This window comes from Eleutherodactylus coqui, chromosome 1 (genome assembly GCF_035609145.1).
Source record: "Eleutherodactylus coqui strain aEleCoq1 chromosome 1, aEleCoq1.hap1, whole genome shotgun sequence".
In the NCBI taxonomy this organism is placed as follows: Eukaryota; Metazoa; Chordata; class Amphibia; order Anura; family Eleutherodactylidae; genus Eleutherodactylus; species Eleutherodactylus coqui.
The window spans coordinates 514136588-514156052 of NC_089837.1; the positions used below are offsets into that span (position 1 = coordinate 514136588).

Sequence of the window (19465 nt, forward strand, 5' to 3'; positions counted from 1 at the left end):
GTTTTTGTGCGCACATATCCACACACAAAATACACGCTCTTCTGAAGCCACTCTAAGGTTGGTATATAAAATGAAAATGCTTGGTTTGGGTGAGAATGTGAGTAAGTTGGTAAGTAACTGGTTCAGTAATAGAAGGCAGAGGGGAATTATAAGTGGTACATATTCTGATTGGGTCACCATTAATAGTGGGAAAAGGTGTAACTTGAAGCTCTCGGGCCCCGATGCAAAACTTGTAACAGGGCCCCCAACTATAATGCTTTACTCATAGTACTGGTTCCCTGTATGGAGCCCCTAAGGCCCCTGGGCCCGGGTGCAAGCGCATCCTTTATAGTTACGCCCCTGATAGTGGGTTACCAAAGGGGTTGGTTTTGGGTCCTATTCTTTTAATATATTTATTAATGACTTGATAGAAAAATTGAACAGCAAAATATTAATATTTGCAGATGATACAAAAGTCTGTAAAGTAATTAACACCAGAGAGGACACTGGTCAGACCGCACATGGAATAGTGTAGAATTCTAGACACCAATAATCAAAGGATATATCAGAGCTTGAGGGATTCAAAGGTGGGCAGTTGAATTTATTAAATGAAATGGGCAGACTACAATACCCAGAGATGTTATCAAAATTGTATTTATTTATTTAAAAAAGAGACGGCTAAGGGGCAACCTAATAACTATGTATAAATATATCAGGGGGCAATACAGAGATCTCTCCCAACTGCTTACATCCAGGACTGTGACTGTAATTAAAGGACATCCACTGTGTCTAGAGGAAAGGAAGTTTCTACAGCGATATAGAAGGGGGTTCTTTACTGTAAGAGCAGTGAGACTATGGAACGCTCTTCCTGAGGACATGGTGATAGAAAACTCAATAGAAGAGTTCAAACAGCGCCTAGCCACCTTTCTTGGATGTACTATTTCATATTATAATTACTAATAACTTCAGAAGGATCGGTAATTTGGGAGTTGTTCTGATTGCCTGTCTTGGAGTTTGAGAAAAATGGAGAAAAGTGGTCTTTTTGCTTTTCTCTGGATCAACACTGGGGGTTAATAGGCTGAACTGGATGGACACAAGTCATTTTTCATCCTAAAATACTGTTACTATATGTTAAAATTTATTCTGTTATTTATTTAGACACACAATGTGATCTTTGGTGTTCAATACGGCAAAGAATTATTCCACATGCATCTAAAACTGCAAAGCCATCTATTAGGCCATGCTGAAGGATCAGTCTAATAATCACACAATGGTAGGCTGCTTTCAGGCCTTTCCTAAGTTTCTGTCTTTCTATCTAATCACCTAGATACCATGGTCGTTGTAGACTGTGGCATGTAAGGAGTTAAATAACAAAGATCAAGGCACAGAAATGTCACTGCTGACACGTCGAATCTGCTCTGTGCATGCGTGGCTGTGTGCCTGCCGGCACATCACAGAGTGGACGGAGAAGACGCTGACAGGTAAGCGGGAGGTCAATGCCGGGGCATGGCTCGCATTCCCCTTAGTGAATCTCGCTGTCAGAATCTGACCCAGCCATGGGCATGAGGCCTTCCTTTCACGTCTTCCCGCTCTGGTACTACTTCCAATCAAGCCCTGCTTCTCAACTGTGTCACCCGACCATCAGATAGGCAATCACATTGTTCAAATCTCCAGACAGACTGGTCAATTAGAGCTTAGACTGCCAGCAGCCAATGAGAAATAGCTGCCTGCCAGGCAGAATACATTTAGCTCTGTTTCAGGGCAGATTAACCTGTACTTAAGCCTTCCATGAACTGGGTGAATTTGAAATCTACATAAATTAAGTGATTGTGCTTTTGTAGGACCCTTCTGGAACCCGCTAGCCCCACCCCCTCACTTGGCTAGAGAGAAATTACTATATCTCATCTAGCCCTGCCCCTTGCAAGCCCCACCCCTCTAGGGAAACCCACTAGCCCCGCCCCATATATCTCCAAATATGGGGAGATATGTCACAGATCCCCCTGTAGCTCACTGCCCCTCTCACTTCTCCTTTGGGGGGGAATTCCTAGCCTGCTTTGTGATCATCTATTGATTTCAATGGGGCCAGAGCTGCTGCTGCCGACCCCATTGAAAACAATGGGCAATATCCCACATTCTTCTTTGTGATGTGAGGTTAGTGTGAAAACATCGCTAATGAGAATGAAACCATTGAAAATTATTGGTTTCATTATCATGCGTTTTCACTCACTCTCGCATCGCCAGTGGGTGTGAGCCCTTAGAGGAATAGAATACCAACCCCTCTATGTATAGTTCTCATATAAGATGTCCCGGGTTTTATATTGTATAAGAAATGCAAAATACTTAGAGACAGAAGGACCTTCAGCCTCGTTCACATGGTAAAATATACTTGCACAATTGGGCACAGATTCTGCACCCAAATCTGCAGCTAAATCAGCATTACTTTAGGATTGTATTGAATGCTCTGCCAATCCGAGCTGCAGGTCATCCAGTGGGAATTCTCACTCATGCAGTTTCACATTGGAAGGATTACATGGATCTGTCAGTTCTAAACCCATCTTAACAAGAAATTAGGGCTCATTCACACGATCGTATTTGAATTGCGTATTACGCAGCATTATACGCGGTGCATCGTAGCAATTCAAGTACGTTGATTTTCGCATGTCCCACTCACACTGGTGTTTTTTATTGCGTATAATACGTGTGTAAAAAAGACACAGCATGATCTATTTTAGGGTGGATTCAGATGATCGCGGTTTTGTCCCCTTTTACTGCCGTGATAATCACAGCCATATAACAGGTAAAAAAAAATCTGTGATCTCTATGGGATTTCAGTGGTTTCATTTTTATCACCTCTTTTCCCGGCTGTAATTTGTTCTTTTGGGAGAAGATAGACCTGCCCTATCTTACTGGCATGGAGTGAATACCATATACACAGCGATACCCCGGCTCATACATTTTACGCATACGTCAGTGAAAATGAGCCCTTATACTGAGTGCATGGGAGAGAAACCAGTACAACAGCAGCTTACAGGTACTCACCGGGCCGTAACATCTCACACCTCGCATTGATTTTTGGACACATTTCCCAGAGCCCTTAGGGGAATCCCTGTGGCAACACCGGTTCTTACAATCATCACTGTATATACATGGATCTCCATCCTTCTAGATGTAAAACACAGGAAATAAATGTTTAGTGAATTTGTTTATAGGGTTTCACATTTATGTCACAGCAGGAGGTAAAAATGATTTCTACTTGTCACCCGGAATGTCCTTAAGGTTCTGTAAGGAGAATTTATGTGTTTATCAAAGAGAAGACAATCCCAGATCTCGTGCAGAAGTCTAGGCCCAGGAGAAATACAAATCACACCAGCCTGTACGGTATCAGATGATTTCTAATTTATTCTAAAGTGTTCGAAGCTTATGTACCATAAATGACATCACAGCAAATGTATATACCTCCAAGATTAATAAGAATACATAATAGGCTAAAACAAAAATGATTAACATAAGTTACACCTCCTAAGGTGTATCTATTACATACAATAAAACCGTTATGAGTTCAGGAGAAAGGAATGCAAGGGAAGGCGTCTTTTAGTCTATGCCATTTCCTGTGTACATTATCTATAAACATGCATACATGGTAGTAGACTGTCTTATCTCTAATCTGTCTTCCTCAGAAGACATGCAGGCCGATAGAAGGGTTTCGTTTAACCCCTTCACTACTTATACTAGTATCATGCTATATATTCCTAGTCTACAATGCAATATAGAATAATTAACTGATACATTGATCTACAATTTTCTTAACATTCCCCACTTTAGATCAATACATCAACACAGTATAATAGTAAATATAATGACTCTACCACAGACCCCCTGGCTTATTCAGGCCCGAAGCTTTATTACCAGGACGCCTGGGTTCACACTTCAAGACTAAGTATGTAATTATTTTGTAAAAAAGTATTATATTGATGCATATATTTATATATATATATATAGTCATTCCACCAATTGTACCCAAAATTAGGCCCTCCCCCAAGAGAAGCTTGACCTTGATTTATTATGAGATTGATGCTCCTTTCTTCATATATAAATGATTGTCCATCATGATATAAAGTCTTACTTATCGAAGTGTCCATCAGTGATTTAGAGCGATCCTCCGGTACAATCAGAACACACTGGAATCAAAATATCACACTTCAAAATCATCAAAGTAAAATGGCGCTTTCTTCGTAGAACTTTTAACCATCACTTGTCATACAGAGGTGGTCACCTGACCCAGTAAATCATCCTGTTCTTCGTCATCTTGTATATTTTGGAACATCGTTTTGGTGATGGAAGTGTCAATAAGATTTTGTAACAGTCCTCGGATACACGGAATACAGCAGCAACCGCAGAGTACTAGAATGGAGGCACATACTGACACAGACTAGTGTGGAGTATATGACTTGTGACCAGTGTCCGAACAAGCTTTCTACCAGTCCCTGAATGGATCGTCTATGCCAGAGTTATCAGCTAGTTCATTTTATTATGCATTTAACCCTTCCAGTGCTCGGGTATCATCTGGTGCCGTGTTACTAGGAATGATAGTACAACAATGTCCTCCAATCATTTTACAAACTCTGCTAGTAACATATAACAAGAGCCATTCTATTTTGCCATGCAATAAGTGTAAGGTGTGTCCTAGTTGTTCCTCTAGGCCCCTGATTGCAACTCTTGTATAATTAACAAATCTCTGTTGGTTATAAGATATATATATATAATCCAGTCTACATCTTTATTCACTGTTACCCACCATACAAGAAGAGACTCAAACCCACTGCAGCCATCCGATTTCTCGCCCCATACTCATCCGGTACCCCCCTTGGGACCCCGATGGGTCAGAGGAACCTTTGGGAGAGGTGTTCCTAGTTCTCCTGACACGGCCCTTGCTGTTACCCTCGGGGGTCATGAGGTACATAGGCATTATCAGTTGTACCAAGCACAATCCCGTTAGGGGCTGTACCTGGCACCTGTTCTAGGCCTGGTCACCACACAACCACCACACGTCTATGCGTGCTCTCTGTAGCTCAGGCCATATCCCAGAGACAGCATGCCCTTTACGGTTCTCCTCTCCGCACAGCATCCCTCAGGCAGTCTCCCGTAGTCTGCCTCGGTCCCATTACCAGGTAGCGCGAAGCAAGTATAACCCCAGGATCAGAGGCAACAGCAGGTATTTGGTCCCTGCTCACAGGTGGAAACAGCAAACTCAATGTATAACATGGATCACTTATCTGTGGGGGGTAGGTACAGTTAAGAAGCTTAATCACACATTTTACGTTCATCACAGCTTGAAGACTTGTCATTAACTTTTATCTATCGTGGGATCAAGTCTTTCTATCTCATATAATTATTAATAACATTCTCTATACACAATATTTACTGCATAACATTAAGATTCACACAACTACTACTACTCCAATCATCTGCAGTCGCTTGATCCTCCAACGTTAACACCCCCCCTTCTGGAATTTCTCTTATCAAGGAGAGGTGATAGAGTAAGATAAACAGAGCTTTAACTGTGTCTGGAATCCTACAGCTAGCTGCAGCATCCTTGGGATATCCTCCCCTTAATAGGGACACTCAGCTCTCACATTATCAACAACTTCATTATTATTTTTCTCTTACATGACATTATCACATTGAAAACACCATTTAACAATCAAAATCACTGCAAACCAATCACAGAACTGACATGTACACAAATAACAGCAAGAATGGACGTTCCCTGTTCATACAGGTTTATACTAGACTTCATTCCTGATCATCTTCATTACAAGTCTATTCATATCAAGCAAGCAGAGCATGGCTAGAGTCAGTCACACTCCCCCTCCCTTTTTCTCACTGAACTCTAAAGCTGAAAGGCGGGGGTGAGGGTCAAACAAGCATTCCAATGTAATAGAGGATGTAACCATTTGTGAGCTGACCCCACCACACAGAGCAGCACTCACGCAATTGTCATGTTCATCTAATACTACTGTAAACTTTCATTCCTCCACTGTCTCATCCCAGGACTGTCTGCATCATGTAATCATCCCTTCTGTCCTGCTGCCTACTATCCGTGATCCTTGTCAGCACTACCGTTACCCATAGCAACCTGTCGCCTCACTACCGTCACCCATAGCAACCTGTCCCCTCACTACCGTCACCCATAGCAACCTGTCCCCTCACTACTTGACACTTATCTGAAGGAGAGCTTACATATTCCTCGCTAGACTAAATATCATACTGACCCTATCTTATAGCACACACTTAATAAGATAGACAACATATCATCAACACACAGAAGACAGTGATGGAGGCTTCTGACTATTCCTATGCAATTCAGAGAAGGCACTAATCACTGGTGTTGTGTACTACAAGTACAAGCATTGGGATGCCAGGTAGAAGGTACAGCTATGGGATGTAAGGAGCCAAGATGGCACCTGGGCGGCGGCTGAAGGTATTACAGCAGGTACTAAAATGTCCCCAGGCCGTGACTAGCACTAAGATGGCCGCCAGGGACGTGGCCTGACTAGGAGTACTATCAAGCCAGGCAAGCATCTAGCCACACCTTATTCCTTCGTGTGCAATGCCAACAAGTCCCTCATGTGACACACATCTATAATAATCTTTGTGTATAGCGCCAACATATTCCGCAGCGCTTACATAGACAGGGGATACAGAAAGACAAAAGTACAAACATTACAGAACCACGGTTACATAGTAATCAGCTGATGGAAACGATGGGGGTGCGGGTCCTGCTCCAACGAGCTAACATACTACAGGTAATGGGGGGTACAAGAGGTAAAGGGGCTGGAGATGTGCACAGTATGGCGGGGTGGAGAGGTGTACGGTATGGCGAAGTGGAGAGTGAGGGAAGCTATACACATAAACAATGGTCAGACATTTAGCCGTGTGACGGCAGAAACTGTGTGACTGCAGGAGCGGTTTATGATGGCTAGCAGGGATTGCAGTCAATAAGTCAGGAAGCAGATCTACCAGTATGGCGCTCGTCACTCCTTCTATAGAAGTTACAGTCAGAGCTCTCCCAGCATCCCCCATGTGTAAGATCGGGTCACCTCCTGGTCTTATACTCCCCTCTGCATTGTTTAGCACAAATAATACAAGACAAATTTTTTTTTTACAGTAGTTTGTAAACCCCTAGGCTGTGAATACTTTCCATATGAGTGCCACCATCCCCCCTGTTGAGACATGACAGAGGCCATGGCTCAAAACTGCTGCACATCTGAAGAACGATTTAGGTAAGATAGTTTTTATTCTCTCCCTTTTTTCTCTACGGAGATGTACAGTCCATCTACAAAGAGTGTATTCAGCATCCACAAGAGATACATCCTGCAGATCTGGTCTGAGTAACACCTCATGTGCCATCTCTCCTAGACAGTTGTATGGAGGACCGTCTGAAGAAATAGGCAGTAAGGTAGATGGATGGAGCGTAGTACATCCCTAGGTTGTCAGGTGTGGCTGTGAGAGCAGTAGTGTCCTGCAGGGGGATGTCTAGAAGGACTAAGATATGAGTATAACTAACTGCGTGCGGTACTCAGTGTGTGGGGGGACAGCACTATAGTGGCAGAAGGTCTGACTACCACTTGTACACAGGCTGGGAGCGCTCGGCCACTGGATCTAGTCTGCAGAATAGTATGCCAGCGGTCTGTTTCCCACCGTGTTCCAGAGTTAACACAGAGGTCATATATCCTTCCCCTGAGTCAACAGTTAGCACAAAGGGCTTGCTGTAGTTCAGCAGCCCCCCAGACTGATGTGCCCACCAGAGTCTGTTTTAACCTGACAAAGGCTTCCTCAGAGGGCCCATCTCACTGGATCCTGTCAGCTGCAGCCAGAGGTTCATCACAGATGAGTCTGGTAGGAAGCGCTGTCAGAGATGCAGAATTTGGGATCCAGGAGCTGCAGAAGTTTGTCTGTTACGATCATGTGGGCAGGCAAAGCACGGAACCCACATGATCATGACCAAAGGGGACACACACGGGTATTACCAGGGTCACATGAGACTCACACCGGTTTCAGGCAACTGACCCTGTGCTAACAGGAGGTAGAAATGGCCCTACCTAAGCGGGGACATTGCCCCAATAAGGGCAGCCCAGCAGTCTTCGGATCTGGGCCCTAGCTGATCCTAGGAGCCACGCACCAGAACAGGATGCATTCACATGCCACATGACAGACCCAGAATACACTGCACACAACATGCAACCACTAGTACCAGATTGGAAGCCGAATATAAATACCAAGTATTAGTTGACATGTTGTACACTATGTGGAAGCTAGCAGGCCACTTCACGGCTCCTGGTTATACTGCTAGTCCCTACACTAACCAGGAGTCCAGCAAAACCAGACACCGTTCACACCGCACGCTGCAACAAGACACAACACAGATTGCAGGACACACAGCAAACTAACACAAAACTGACAGAATTTAGATGTACAAATGGACATGAACCAAGTCACACTGCAAACCTCACCAGACAAGCATTCATGACTGCTCACCTGAGGGGCCATACAGACTGACCAGGAGCTGGGTTTATATGTGAGCACAGATCCAGGGGATTGGTTAGCATACAGTACCACACCCAGTCAGCTCAATCATTAACCGTGTGAGTGCTGTGCTGCTGGAAACACAATAGAACAACATATCTCAGCAGCACACGTAACATTGTCATTCCCAAAGAGGACATCATTTGCTCATAGTTTTGGGACCTCCAGAATTGCTTGTCTACCTTCATCTGACAGGTTATACCCCAAATATTTAACAGTTTGCTGACCGTATTGGAGTTTCTACCTATTTACTTTATGGCCTTGCTCATAAAGAAACCTCAAGAGTGCGACTGTGTCCCCCCCACAATTCTCTCCACTGTCTGCTGCTGGCTACCAACATACAGTAGTAGCTGACTACCTCTAAGAGGCTGGAACTGCGCTAAGCGTACTGACATAGCCTGGGAGAAAATTGTTGGAGATTCACAGCAGCCCTGAGGTACTCTGGTGAAGGTATACCTAATTTTATCATAATATCTAATCTCAACAATTTTACTGGACATATTCAAGACTACATAATTTGACATTTCACAGGCTTATTTGTCTCTAGGTCTGTTATAACTGGTTTAGAGAGGGATTCCCTGTGGGTCCAGCCATTAACCCCTCTTACCAGGATATGACTATTACTACATTTAACATTGGTTACATATTGGGATGTATTAATGTCCTGGTGGCTCCTGAGCCCACCAGGAAAGTAATCATCCGCTCATTCACCTGGAGATCTATCTCAGGCAGTAGAAATTGCCATGAGATCCTCCAAGTGTTGTACATCGACCCCTCCTCGTCATTTATCCCAAAGGTGTCTGAGAACATTGTTTCTCAGAGCACTCTCGGGCAAAATCACTAGACTTCCCATAATTCCAACACACATTTAAATCCCCGAGCTGCATCCCACCTCTGCTTCTTCCTCTGTCTCTACTTCCACATCCTCTCGCTGTCCAATGACCTCTCTGACTTTCTTGAACCATCATATTACATTCTTCTCCCCATATAAAAAAAACCTCACTTTCTCACCCTTTTCTTTGTAACACTTTTCTGCATGTTTTGCATATTGCAAAACATCCTGCAAGGATCCCATCCTCAGGGTAACCATGTATCTCATTATATAACCTCCTATTCCCTTTTGATTATACTATGGAAGGGGTCTACCATCTCCTCCCCTCCCATTCTAATTTCCTTCTACAGAACTCCAATCTTGCCATAGAATTATTCTATCTGCTCTCTCTATTTTTCATTCAATTGGAACTCCTCATTAACCCTTTGAATTGTTCATCAAACTGTCGGGGGTCTATTTTTATATGGGCGTGACAGTTTGGGGCTTCTTTTAACCAGGCTTCAGCAGCGGATAATCCATATTTCTGCTGATCTTTTAGCTGATTTTGTCCGTATTTTATCACATAATTCTTTACAACTAGGAACTTTTAATTTATTTATTTATTTTTTAAATCCATATTTTTCCCACTTATGTCACAATATTTGACATAGTCAGGATCTAACTTGTGCATGTACTTCTTATCCCCTTGAAGGATTTCCTGTCGTTGGCAACAACAACAGAGACATACACAAAAGAATGCCTTACAGTTTATATTTCCAATTGTTAGTAATTATGTTCTTGGTGCCGATTTACAAGACAAACAACATAAAACAAGCCTCTGGCCACTAAAATGTTTAGTGAAAACGCAAAGGTCCCTTACCAGAATCGCTGCTTTGCTATATACACGAAGACCCCTTTTAGTTTTACCGAGTAGGGCCTATGAACATTGAACACAATAAGGGGCTTGTCCGAAAACAACCTGCGCAGCGAGGTTGGTCCTTAATGTGTCCTAGAGGTCAATGCCCACGTATCGGATCCACTCATCTCAATCACTCACACATTCGCTTCATGCAATATAAGACAACAATACAAATAGTACATTATGTTAGTAGGCGGCCGCCCTCTTTATATTCTTAGTTACTCTATAACACAATATCAAAGAGAAAGTAATAGAAAGATAAGAAGTAAAGTTCCTGGACACCCCTGTGTCCCATGACGTCATCTAACCGCTTTTTACGTGTCGCACGGAGTTAATTCTTTCCTGTAGCCTTCTCACAATGGCTATGGTCTCACATAGACTACTGCTATTGCCCCTTGGCAACCTATTTGTCTATACTTCTCATTTACCTTACACATTTCACATAGACTACTGCTATTGTCCCTTGACAACCCATTCGTCTATACTTGCCTCTCATTTACAATACACATTGTAAATTCTACTAACACTAAAGTATACAGAAGAAGAAGAAGAGAGAAGAAAAGTTTAACCATTGTTATACTTACTACACGGTATCTGGGAAGCTTCTAAATTCTCCGGCTAGTTCGGAAAAACGTCACTGTTTCAGATAGGATGCCCGACTGGCCTCTAATGATCTCTAAGCAAGACGGAGGTCTTTTAATGATCGGAGAGTACTTCAGACCCACCTTTTCACAGCCAGGCTGTCCTCTCCCTCTGCAGTGAGTCTTTCCGGCTCGAAGGACCAAAAATGTAAGGAGAATTTATGTGTTTATCAAAGAGAAGACAATCCCAGATCTCGTACAGAAGTCTGGGCCCAGGAGAAATACAAATCACACCAGCCTGTACGGTATCAGATGATTTCTAATTTATTCTAAAGTGTTTGAAGCTTATGTACCATAAATGACATCACAGCAAATGTATATACCTCCAAGATTAATAAGAATACATAATAGGCTAAAACAAAAATGATTAACATAAGTTACACCTCCTAAGGTGTATCTATTACATACAATAAAACCGTTATGAGTTCAGGAGAAAGGAATGCAAGGGAAGGCGTCTTTTAGTCTATGCCGTTTCCTGTGTACATTATCTATAAACATGCATACATGGGTGGTCTAGTAGACTGTCTTATCTCTAATCTGTCTTCCTCAGAAGACATGCAGGCCTATAGAAGGGTTTCGTTTAACCCCTTCACTACTTATACTAGTATCATGCTATATATTCCTAGTCTACAATGCAATATAGAATAATTAACTGATACATTGATCTACAATTTTCTTAACAGGTTCCCAGAAGGAGGAGCGACCTCCCGGATTCCATGAAGAATCTACTGCATGTCACTGAAGTCTCTTTGAAGGGAGCTTTTATAAAAGATTTCCCTGGATGTATGCAGCACCCTGGACATCCATCTGATCTTGTTGCCACATGCCTGCCCTCCCTAGGAGATCAGCAGTGCCCCCTGTAGGTAGACCCCATGGAAAATACATTGCTCATCATGATGAGTGAGGCAGAGCCCGACAGCGGAGTAGCTGGTGCTCATCCCAGAGGTGCAGTAGAAGTGTGCCTTTTTCATGCCATGCTTGGACATATATAAGTCAATAATTGAAGGCGGCAAATGACTTTTTTCAGAAGGCTGTGTGCCCGCACTCCCTAGCAAGCAGCCCTAGCTGCAGTAAAAAAAACAACAAAACAATAGATCACCAAAGAGGCGCTGCCCGGCTCTGCAGCACAACTCTGAAGCTCCGGCAGACTTGCTTATAGTTTCCCCCTCCTCAGGAGCGCTGCTGTGCTAACACTCCCCTCAATGTACCATTCCCTTCTACAGTAAGGCTATGTCCACATGGGATGGATTTGCTGGGGAATATCTGCAGCGGACATTCCACAGCAGAAAATCCATACCAAAACTGCACCATTTGGTAAGAAATTTGATGCAGATTTTAACGTGGATTCTGATGTGGAATTCATTATTAGAGGTAGATTCCGGAGCATATCCAGTGCTTTAATTGTTATTCCATGGATTTAAAATTCTGCACTGCATGGCAATCTCCGCACGGGTTTTGTGCATTTTTTTTCCACCGCATGCGGACGAGATTGCAAGGATCTCACTTACTTTGCTGCTACTGTAGATGTTGCTTATTTCTTGTGTGGAGCGTTTACATGGGAAATCTGTGGCTCCCCATGTGGATCTTTTTTCACTGGTGATTGCTTCCTGTGAGTGTCGGGGAAGCGCTCATTAGACATGATACCACCAGCATCATTAGCCACATGGCCACGGAGTTCAAGAGACTGCACAAAGATATATAAATGCAATATACTGAGCCTCCTGCATTATTTGCCCTCTGTGCTTCCATCTACCACTCATCCATCAAAACATTTTTCCTAGTGGCATTATAATATTAAATGAATTGCAACAAAGCTACAAGTATAGGAATCTGCCCCATTTAGGGAGCCTCACACTGGTGATGAAATTGTGCGACATTTGTGCGTTGCAAATCTTGCACTAATATGAAACGCATTCTTTTGAATTCATTTATGTCTGTAATGTTTACCTGTGTTGCGGTGCTATGCAGAAAACAAATTGCAGCATGTCCTTTCTCTTAGCGATATCGCCCATTGCTTTCAATGGGGCTGACAGCTGTAGCGCCGGCCACATTGAAGTCAATGGGAGAAGATTGTGGAACAGCCTTGTATTACAGCGGGTCTGAATGAATCCCCCATAGAGAGAATGGAGAGGGGGTGGAGCTACAAGGGATTTCCTAGAGATCATCCCACATTTGGAGAGATGGGGTGGGGCTAGAGGGCTCCCCCAGGGCATTAATGAGAGCAGGGGTGAGAGAGGGCTGGGCTAGATGGGGTTTTTATAGTGATTCCTTTCAAGCCAAGAGATGGGCAGGGATAAGAAATCTAGACCCACCCTCTCATCCCCACTATCGGGGAAGCTTTCGAGCCCTCACCCCCGATATCTCCAAATATGAGATCTGTAGAAGATCCTCTGCAGGTCTGCCTCCCTCTCTCTTCTTGCTTTGAGGGATTCATTCAGCCCCGCAGGGATGCAATGCTGTTTGCATGCATCCATGGGTTTTGAAAGATTTGTGAGAGCGATATCGGGACATGAATAACAGCCTGATATTGCTCTCGCCAGTGTGCAGGAGGCCTTAGAAATTCTTCTCCAGCCTCTGTTGTGGTGTATATATAATATTTTTTCTCTGCTTTTTGTAATAAATGTTCCCTATTGTTAACACAGAGAATCTAAATAAATATAGAAGCCTGAACTATCTATATAATTGCAGATATACAATGTGTAAAATACAAAATCTGATATAAAGAATTTACTTTACCTTGAATTTAGGCTGGCTTCACACGAGCATGTTTTTGTGCATACATAGGTGCGCACCTATGTACGTGCAAAAACACGCATGTATGAAGGTCCGTGCATTGCCTTCAATGGAGCTGCGGCTGCTGACGGAAGCTCCATTGAAGACAATGGCCTTCCAGCACCCCTGAATTGTTTTTTAGGGAAGGGCTTTACATATAAGCCCTTCCCTGAGAAAAAAGCATTTTAGTGTAAAAAAAAAAAATTAAAACAATACTTACCTGTCTGCGGCTGCCATGTCCCCTGCATGCGGCAGATGTTTTTTTCACCCCCGTGAGGAAAAAGAATTCCCTGCTGCACCTGCCACATCTGTCACAGATGCAGCAAATGAATTCTAAATCCCCGCGGGGAATAAAGAATTCCCTACAGCAGCTGTCACAGCAAGGAAAAATGGTGTAAAAAATAATAAACACCACATACTCACCTTCTTTCAACTGACGGGGCTCCGCTGCATCCTTCCAGTTCTGTTACCGGTTATGTAATGCAGTTCTTTCAGCAGGCGGGAATTTAAATTCCCTACCTGCTGAAAGAGCTGCTTGTGATTAGCGGAGATACTCAGCCAATCACAGGCAGCCCTCGTCTGTCATTCATTCAGCGAGAGCTACCTGTGATTGGCTGAGGTGCTCAGCCAATCACAGACGGCTGCTTTTGATTGGTTGAGCACCTCAGCTAATCACATGCAGCTCTCACTGAATGAATGACAGGCGAGAGCTGCCTGTGAATGGCTAAGCACCTCAGCTAATCGCAAGCAGCTCTTTCAGCAGGTGGGGATTTTAAATCCCTGCCTGCTAAAGGAATTGCATTACAGAGTCGGGGACAGAGCTGGAAGGATGCAGCTAAGCACCGGCAGTTGAAGGAAGGTGAGTATGTGGTGATTATTATTTTTTACACCATTTTTCCTTGTTTTTCAGGGAAGGGCTTATACTTTTCCCCTGAAAAACAATTACTGTGTGTCGGCAGCTGGATCCCCTACCGCAGCTGTCATCTGTGACAGCTGCAGTAGTGAATTCTTTATTCCTCTGCGGGGGATGAAAATAAACCGATCTGCTGCATGTGACAGATGTGTTCTTCATCCTCGCGGGGGATACAGCAGCGGTGGACAGGGGAATTTAGCTCTTCCCTAAAAAAACAATTATGAGGTAGCGGCAGACCATTGCCTTCAATGGAACCGCCTGCAGCAGCCGCGGCTCCATTGAAGACAATGCCTGCATTCCCTATTGTGCACGCATGTCCTATCTTTACAGGCATGCATCTGTAAAACACAGACATGTGAACACACCATACGGAATGCATGTGTTGTAATAGGCGAGTGTTTCTGTGCTCGAATATGCACGCACAAAAGCACTCCCGTCTGAAGCCATCCTCAGACTGTGCGACCTCAAAGCAGAGCGATAGGCACACAAACAGCAAGATGGTCATAATCCTACATTGTGCCATTTCTGTGGCAATGAAAGCTATGGCCACGACTTGAACGTTTACAGCAAGCCTGCAGGCAGAGAAAGGGAGACTGGAGGATCCTGGGTATAGATGGCAGGTAAATACCCAGAGCTTACTGTCCCACTCTGCATCCAGCCTGCTCTTCCAGTTAATAAAGTTTAAATATTCTTGACTATCGCTATCATAGAAAACAGAAATATGTGATGCTTCATGACCACGTGAACTCATATCACATGTAATGACAGTCTACCAGAAATGTATTTCTATTAAAGCTATGTGTGCAGCTGATTTCAGGTCAAAATCCTCATTGAAGCCGATTTTGACTCTGTTTTGGATGCAGAATTTGTTGCAGATATTCAGCAGCTTTTTGCACCCCATGTAAAGACACCCGGGTAAACAGAGGTTTTTGATGCAGATTTTGGTGTAGGTCTGTATCAAAAACATGTTATGGTGCCGGGCCCAGTGAGATCAATGGAGAAGATTGTGAAACAGCCTTGCATTCTCCAGCCTCTGTTGGGGTGCATATATAATTTTTTCTCAGCTTTTTGTAATAAATGTTCCCTATTGTTAACACAGAGAGAATCTAATTACAGAAGCCTGAACTATCTATATAATTGCAAATATACAATGTGTAAAATACAAATACAAATACAAAATCTGATATAAAGAATTTACTTTACCTTTAATTCAGACTGTGCGACCTCAAAGCAGAGCGATAGGTACACAAACAGCAGGATGGTCATAATCCGATGTTGTGCCATATCTGCAGTGATAAAAGCTATGGCCACGACTCGAACGTTTACAGCAAGCCTGCAGGCAGAGAATGGGAGACTGAAGGATCCTGAGTGTAGATGGCAGGTAAATACTTCCCTCAGCCACATGTCAAAAAGACATGATCAGGAAGAATGTAAACCGCCCGGAGCTTACTGTCCCAGGCTGCATCCAACCTGTTCTTCCAGTTACTAAAGTTTAAATATTCTTGGCTATCTCTGTGATGGGAAAACAGAAATATGCGATGCTTCATGACCACGTGAACTAGTATCACATGTAGTGACAGTATACCAGAAATGTATTTCTTTTCTTATTAAAAGTTACGTGCGCAGCTGATTTCAAGTCAAAATCCTCATTGAAGCCGATTTTGACTGTTTTGGATGCAGAAATGCTGCAGAATTTGTTGCAGATATTCAGCAGCATTTTGCGCCCCATGTAAAGACACCCAGGCAAACTGAGGTTTTTGATGCCTACTCCTTCACCTAAAACAGCATGTCATCACGTTGAACTGCCAATTTTTCTGCGGCCCAAAAGGCTCTGCTTATAATTTTTTTACAATTTTTCAAAGTTTCAAAAGTATCGATACTTTAACAGAAACCATTTTTTTCACAGAGCTGCCTCCAGGCTCTGTTACAAATTAAGCAACAGCGAGCTATATCTTTAAAAATGTTTCTGGGTTTCATCTGCCCTCGCGGTTGAGCAATTTTTCAGGGGTACACTTGTACCCTTGGTACACCAATTTTTCTGGCCCTCGCCTATACTGTTATCTAACTAATTTTTCCGGCCTTCGCCTACACTCATGGTACACCAATGTTACAGGGGTCTGCCTATACTCTTGCTACAGAAATGTTACAGGGGTCTGCCTATACTCTTGCTACAAAAATGTTACAGAGGTCTGCCTATATTTTTGCTACAGAAATGTTACAGGGGTCTGCCTATATATTACTACAGAAATGTTACTGGGGTCTGCGTCTACTTTTACTACAGAAATGTTACAGGGGTCTGCCTATACTTCTGCAATAGAAATGTTACTGGGGTCTGCCTATACGTTTACTTCAGAAATGTTACAGGGGTCTGCCTATACTTCTGCTACTGAAAAGTTACAGGGGTCTGCCTATACTAGTGCTACAGAAATGTTACAGGGGGTCTGCCTATACTTTTACTACAGAAATGTTACAGGGGTCTGCCTATACTTTTACTACAAAAATGTTACAGGGTCTACCTATACTTCTGCCACAGAAATGTTACTGGGGTCTGTTTATTCCTTTTCTACAGGAATGTTACAGGGGTCTGTCTATACTGTGGGTGCACTAAGTCTTCTTATCGCGGTGTTTTACCTATCTGGTACAAATACACTGACTGACTAGGGCAGAAATGTGGGCCAGGGCCAAGGTCCGTGGCGAGGTGAAACTTTCCTATGGTTGGGCACTCTGATTTCTTCTTGAGTAATACAATCTTTTTTGCACTGACAGCATAGGTGAGCCCAAGGAACTCAAAGACTTCACCTTGCAGTGTTGATCTATCTGTGTGGAGACACATGGATTTCCTATTGCTATGTAACTCAGGGCACCTTGGGTCACACAAGGTGGGGGCTGGGACTGAGCCTGACCCAGGGCCCGCTCACGTGCTTTCCACACAGACTATAGCGTGTCCTGGTCATGGTTTCTTGGCCTTGTAAGGCCACCTACTCCTCCTGCTTGGGGTCGGGATCAGCACTGGGCAACATGTATTTTCTCTCGTGTTACCACAGTTATCTGAGACACTGGTTTGGGCAAAACAAGAGGAGCGTTACTGCATTAATGAGACGTTCACTGCTGTACTAGCATCGGAGTCCGCGTTATGCCCGTGATTGCTGAGGGTGTGGGCCGAGGCCTATGTCCTAGGGGAAATGCAACTGTGCCAGGTTGGGCCTGTGGAACTTCTTCCTGGTTAATCCAGTCTTTGGAGCGGTGAAAGCAACCACAACTAATTAAATGAGACGTTCACAGCTGTACTAGCATCGAAGTCCGCTCTATGCCCACGATTGCCGAGGGTATGGGCAGAGGCTGAAGTCCTGGGGGGGCGGAGTGAAAGTCTGCCATATTTGGGCACTGTAATTTCTTCATGTTTAATACTTTCCTTGGGTTCCTTTGGCCCACCTATGCTGTGAGTGCACAAAGACTTCCCATAGCGGTGTTTTACCTGTCTGGCACAAATACACTGACTGACTAGGGTAGAAATGTGGGCTGAGGTCCTTGGTGGGGTGAAACTCTGACATGTTTGAGCGCTCTGATTTCTTCTTGTGTAATACCATATTTGTGCACAGCACAGGCAAGCCCAAGGAACTCAAAGACTTTCCCTTGCGGTGTTGAGCTCTCTAACACCTACACAGAATGAATTGTGTGGGGACACATGGATTTCCTATTGCTATGCAACTCACGGCACCTTGGGTCACATAAGATGAAGACTGGGAACGAGCCTGACCCTGGGCCCGCTCACGTGCTTCCCACACAGAGCATTGCTGTATTGTGGAGATGTGTAGAAGTGCTGGCACCTGAGTCCCCTTTATGCCCTCGTTTGCAGCTCTGGACAATTTTGCGATGGAGGTGGCACAGGATTGGAATGATGATCGAACGTCAATTTATCATCAATTCTTAAGAGCATTGTGGGCTATCACCCACACTTTCAAAGAGGGTCGCTGCCTGGCCCTGCCAACCCTCTGCAGTGTGTGCCTCCGGTTCCTCCTCATCTAGTACGTGCTTATAAATAGACATGAGGGTGGTGTGGCTATGAAGTGAGCGTGTGGCATGAGGGCAGCTGAACGCTGTGCAGGGACACTTTTGTGTGCACTGTGGACGCAGGGTCGTGCGGAGGGGGTTGGACAGCCATGCCAGCATGTAACCCAGGAGAAAAGGCAGCGGTGCCACCCGCAGGCAGTGATTGTCCTTGATTGCAGGTAGTGTGGTGCTTAGCTAAAGTGTGTCTTGCTAATGAGGGTTTGTCCGAAATAAAAATTGTTCGGGGGGTGACGCCAGACTCTTGCCCCCATTTTGACTTAATAGTGGGACCTGGGAACATGAGATGCAGCCATGCATGCTGCCCCTGCCCTTCGTTATCTGGTTCTGTGGCATTTCCATGACTTTCTGAGGTTTTCCAGAGTTTCACAAGTCATGACCTATGCGGAGCATCGGTCCCATACAAAAATGCTCGAGTTGCCCATTGACTTCAATGGGGTTCGTTACTCGAAACGAGCTCTCAAGCATTGCGGAAAGTTTGACTCGAGCAACGAGCACCCGAACATTTTGGTGCTCGCTCATCTCTATTTGTCACTTCTACATAGCCTATTGGCAATTGTGAACAAATGCACACGGTTTTCGCTTTTTAAAAAAAATCTGTTTAATTATAACGCACCCTATGCCCTATTGTTCCGCGCAGTGTTTGTGTTATCTCAACACAATGTGTCATCCAGAGAAGCAAATGGAGTGGCAGCATCAGTGGTGGATTTAAAGTGAAAATAACTTTTATTGCTCCATATTAAAAATACAGGCACCATTTCGACTTTAAAAAGTCT

General features: G+C 44.0%; 1 protein-coding gene across 5 annotated transcripts in view; it reads right to left on the reverse strand.

Moving 5' to 3' along the window:
* Positions 1–16072, reverse strand: part of LOC136588552 (leucine-rich colipase-like protein 1) — a 148950-nt gene extending 132878 nt beyond the window's left edge. Inside the window, exons 1-2 of one of the 5 annotated variants that reach the window (XM_066587888.1) lie at positions 15825–16072; positions 3019–3141 (exon numbers count right to left, since the gene is read on the reverse strand). In XM_066587888.1, the coding sequence (XP_066443985.1) occupies positions 3019–3141; positions 15825–16025 (324 nt within the window). In that variant the 5' untranslated portion in view covers positions 16026–16072. The remainder of the gene's footprint in view (positions 1–3018; positions 3142–15824) is intronic. The other 4 variants (XM_066587877.1, XM_066587904.1, XM_066587912.1 and 1 more) reach the window with 4 other exon arrangements.
* Between the last annotated feature and the right edge of the window lie 3393 nt (positions 16073–19465).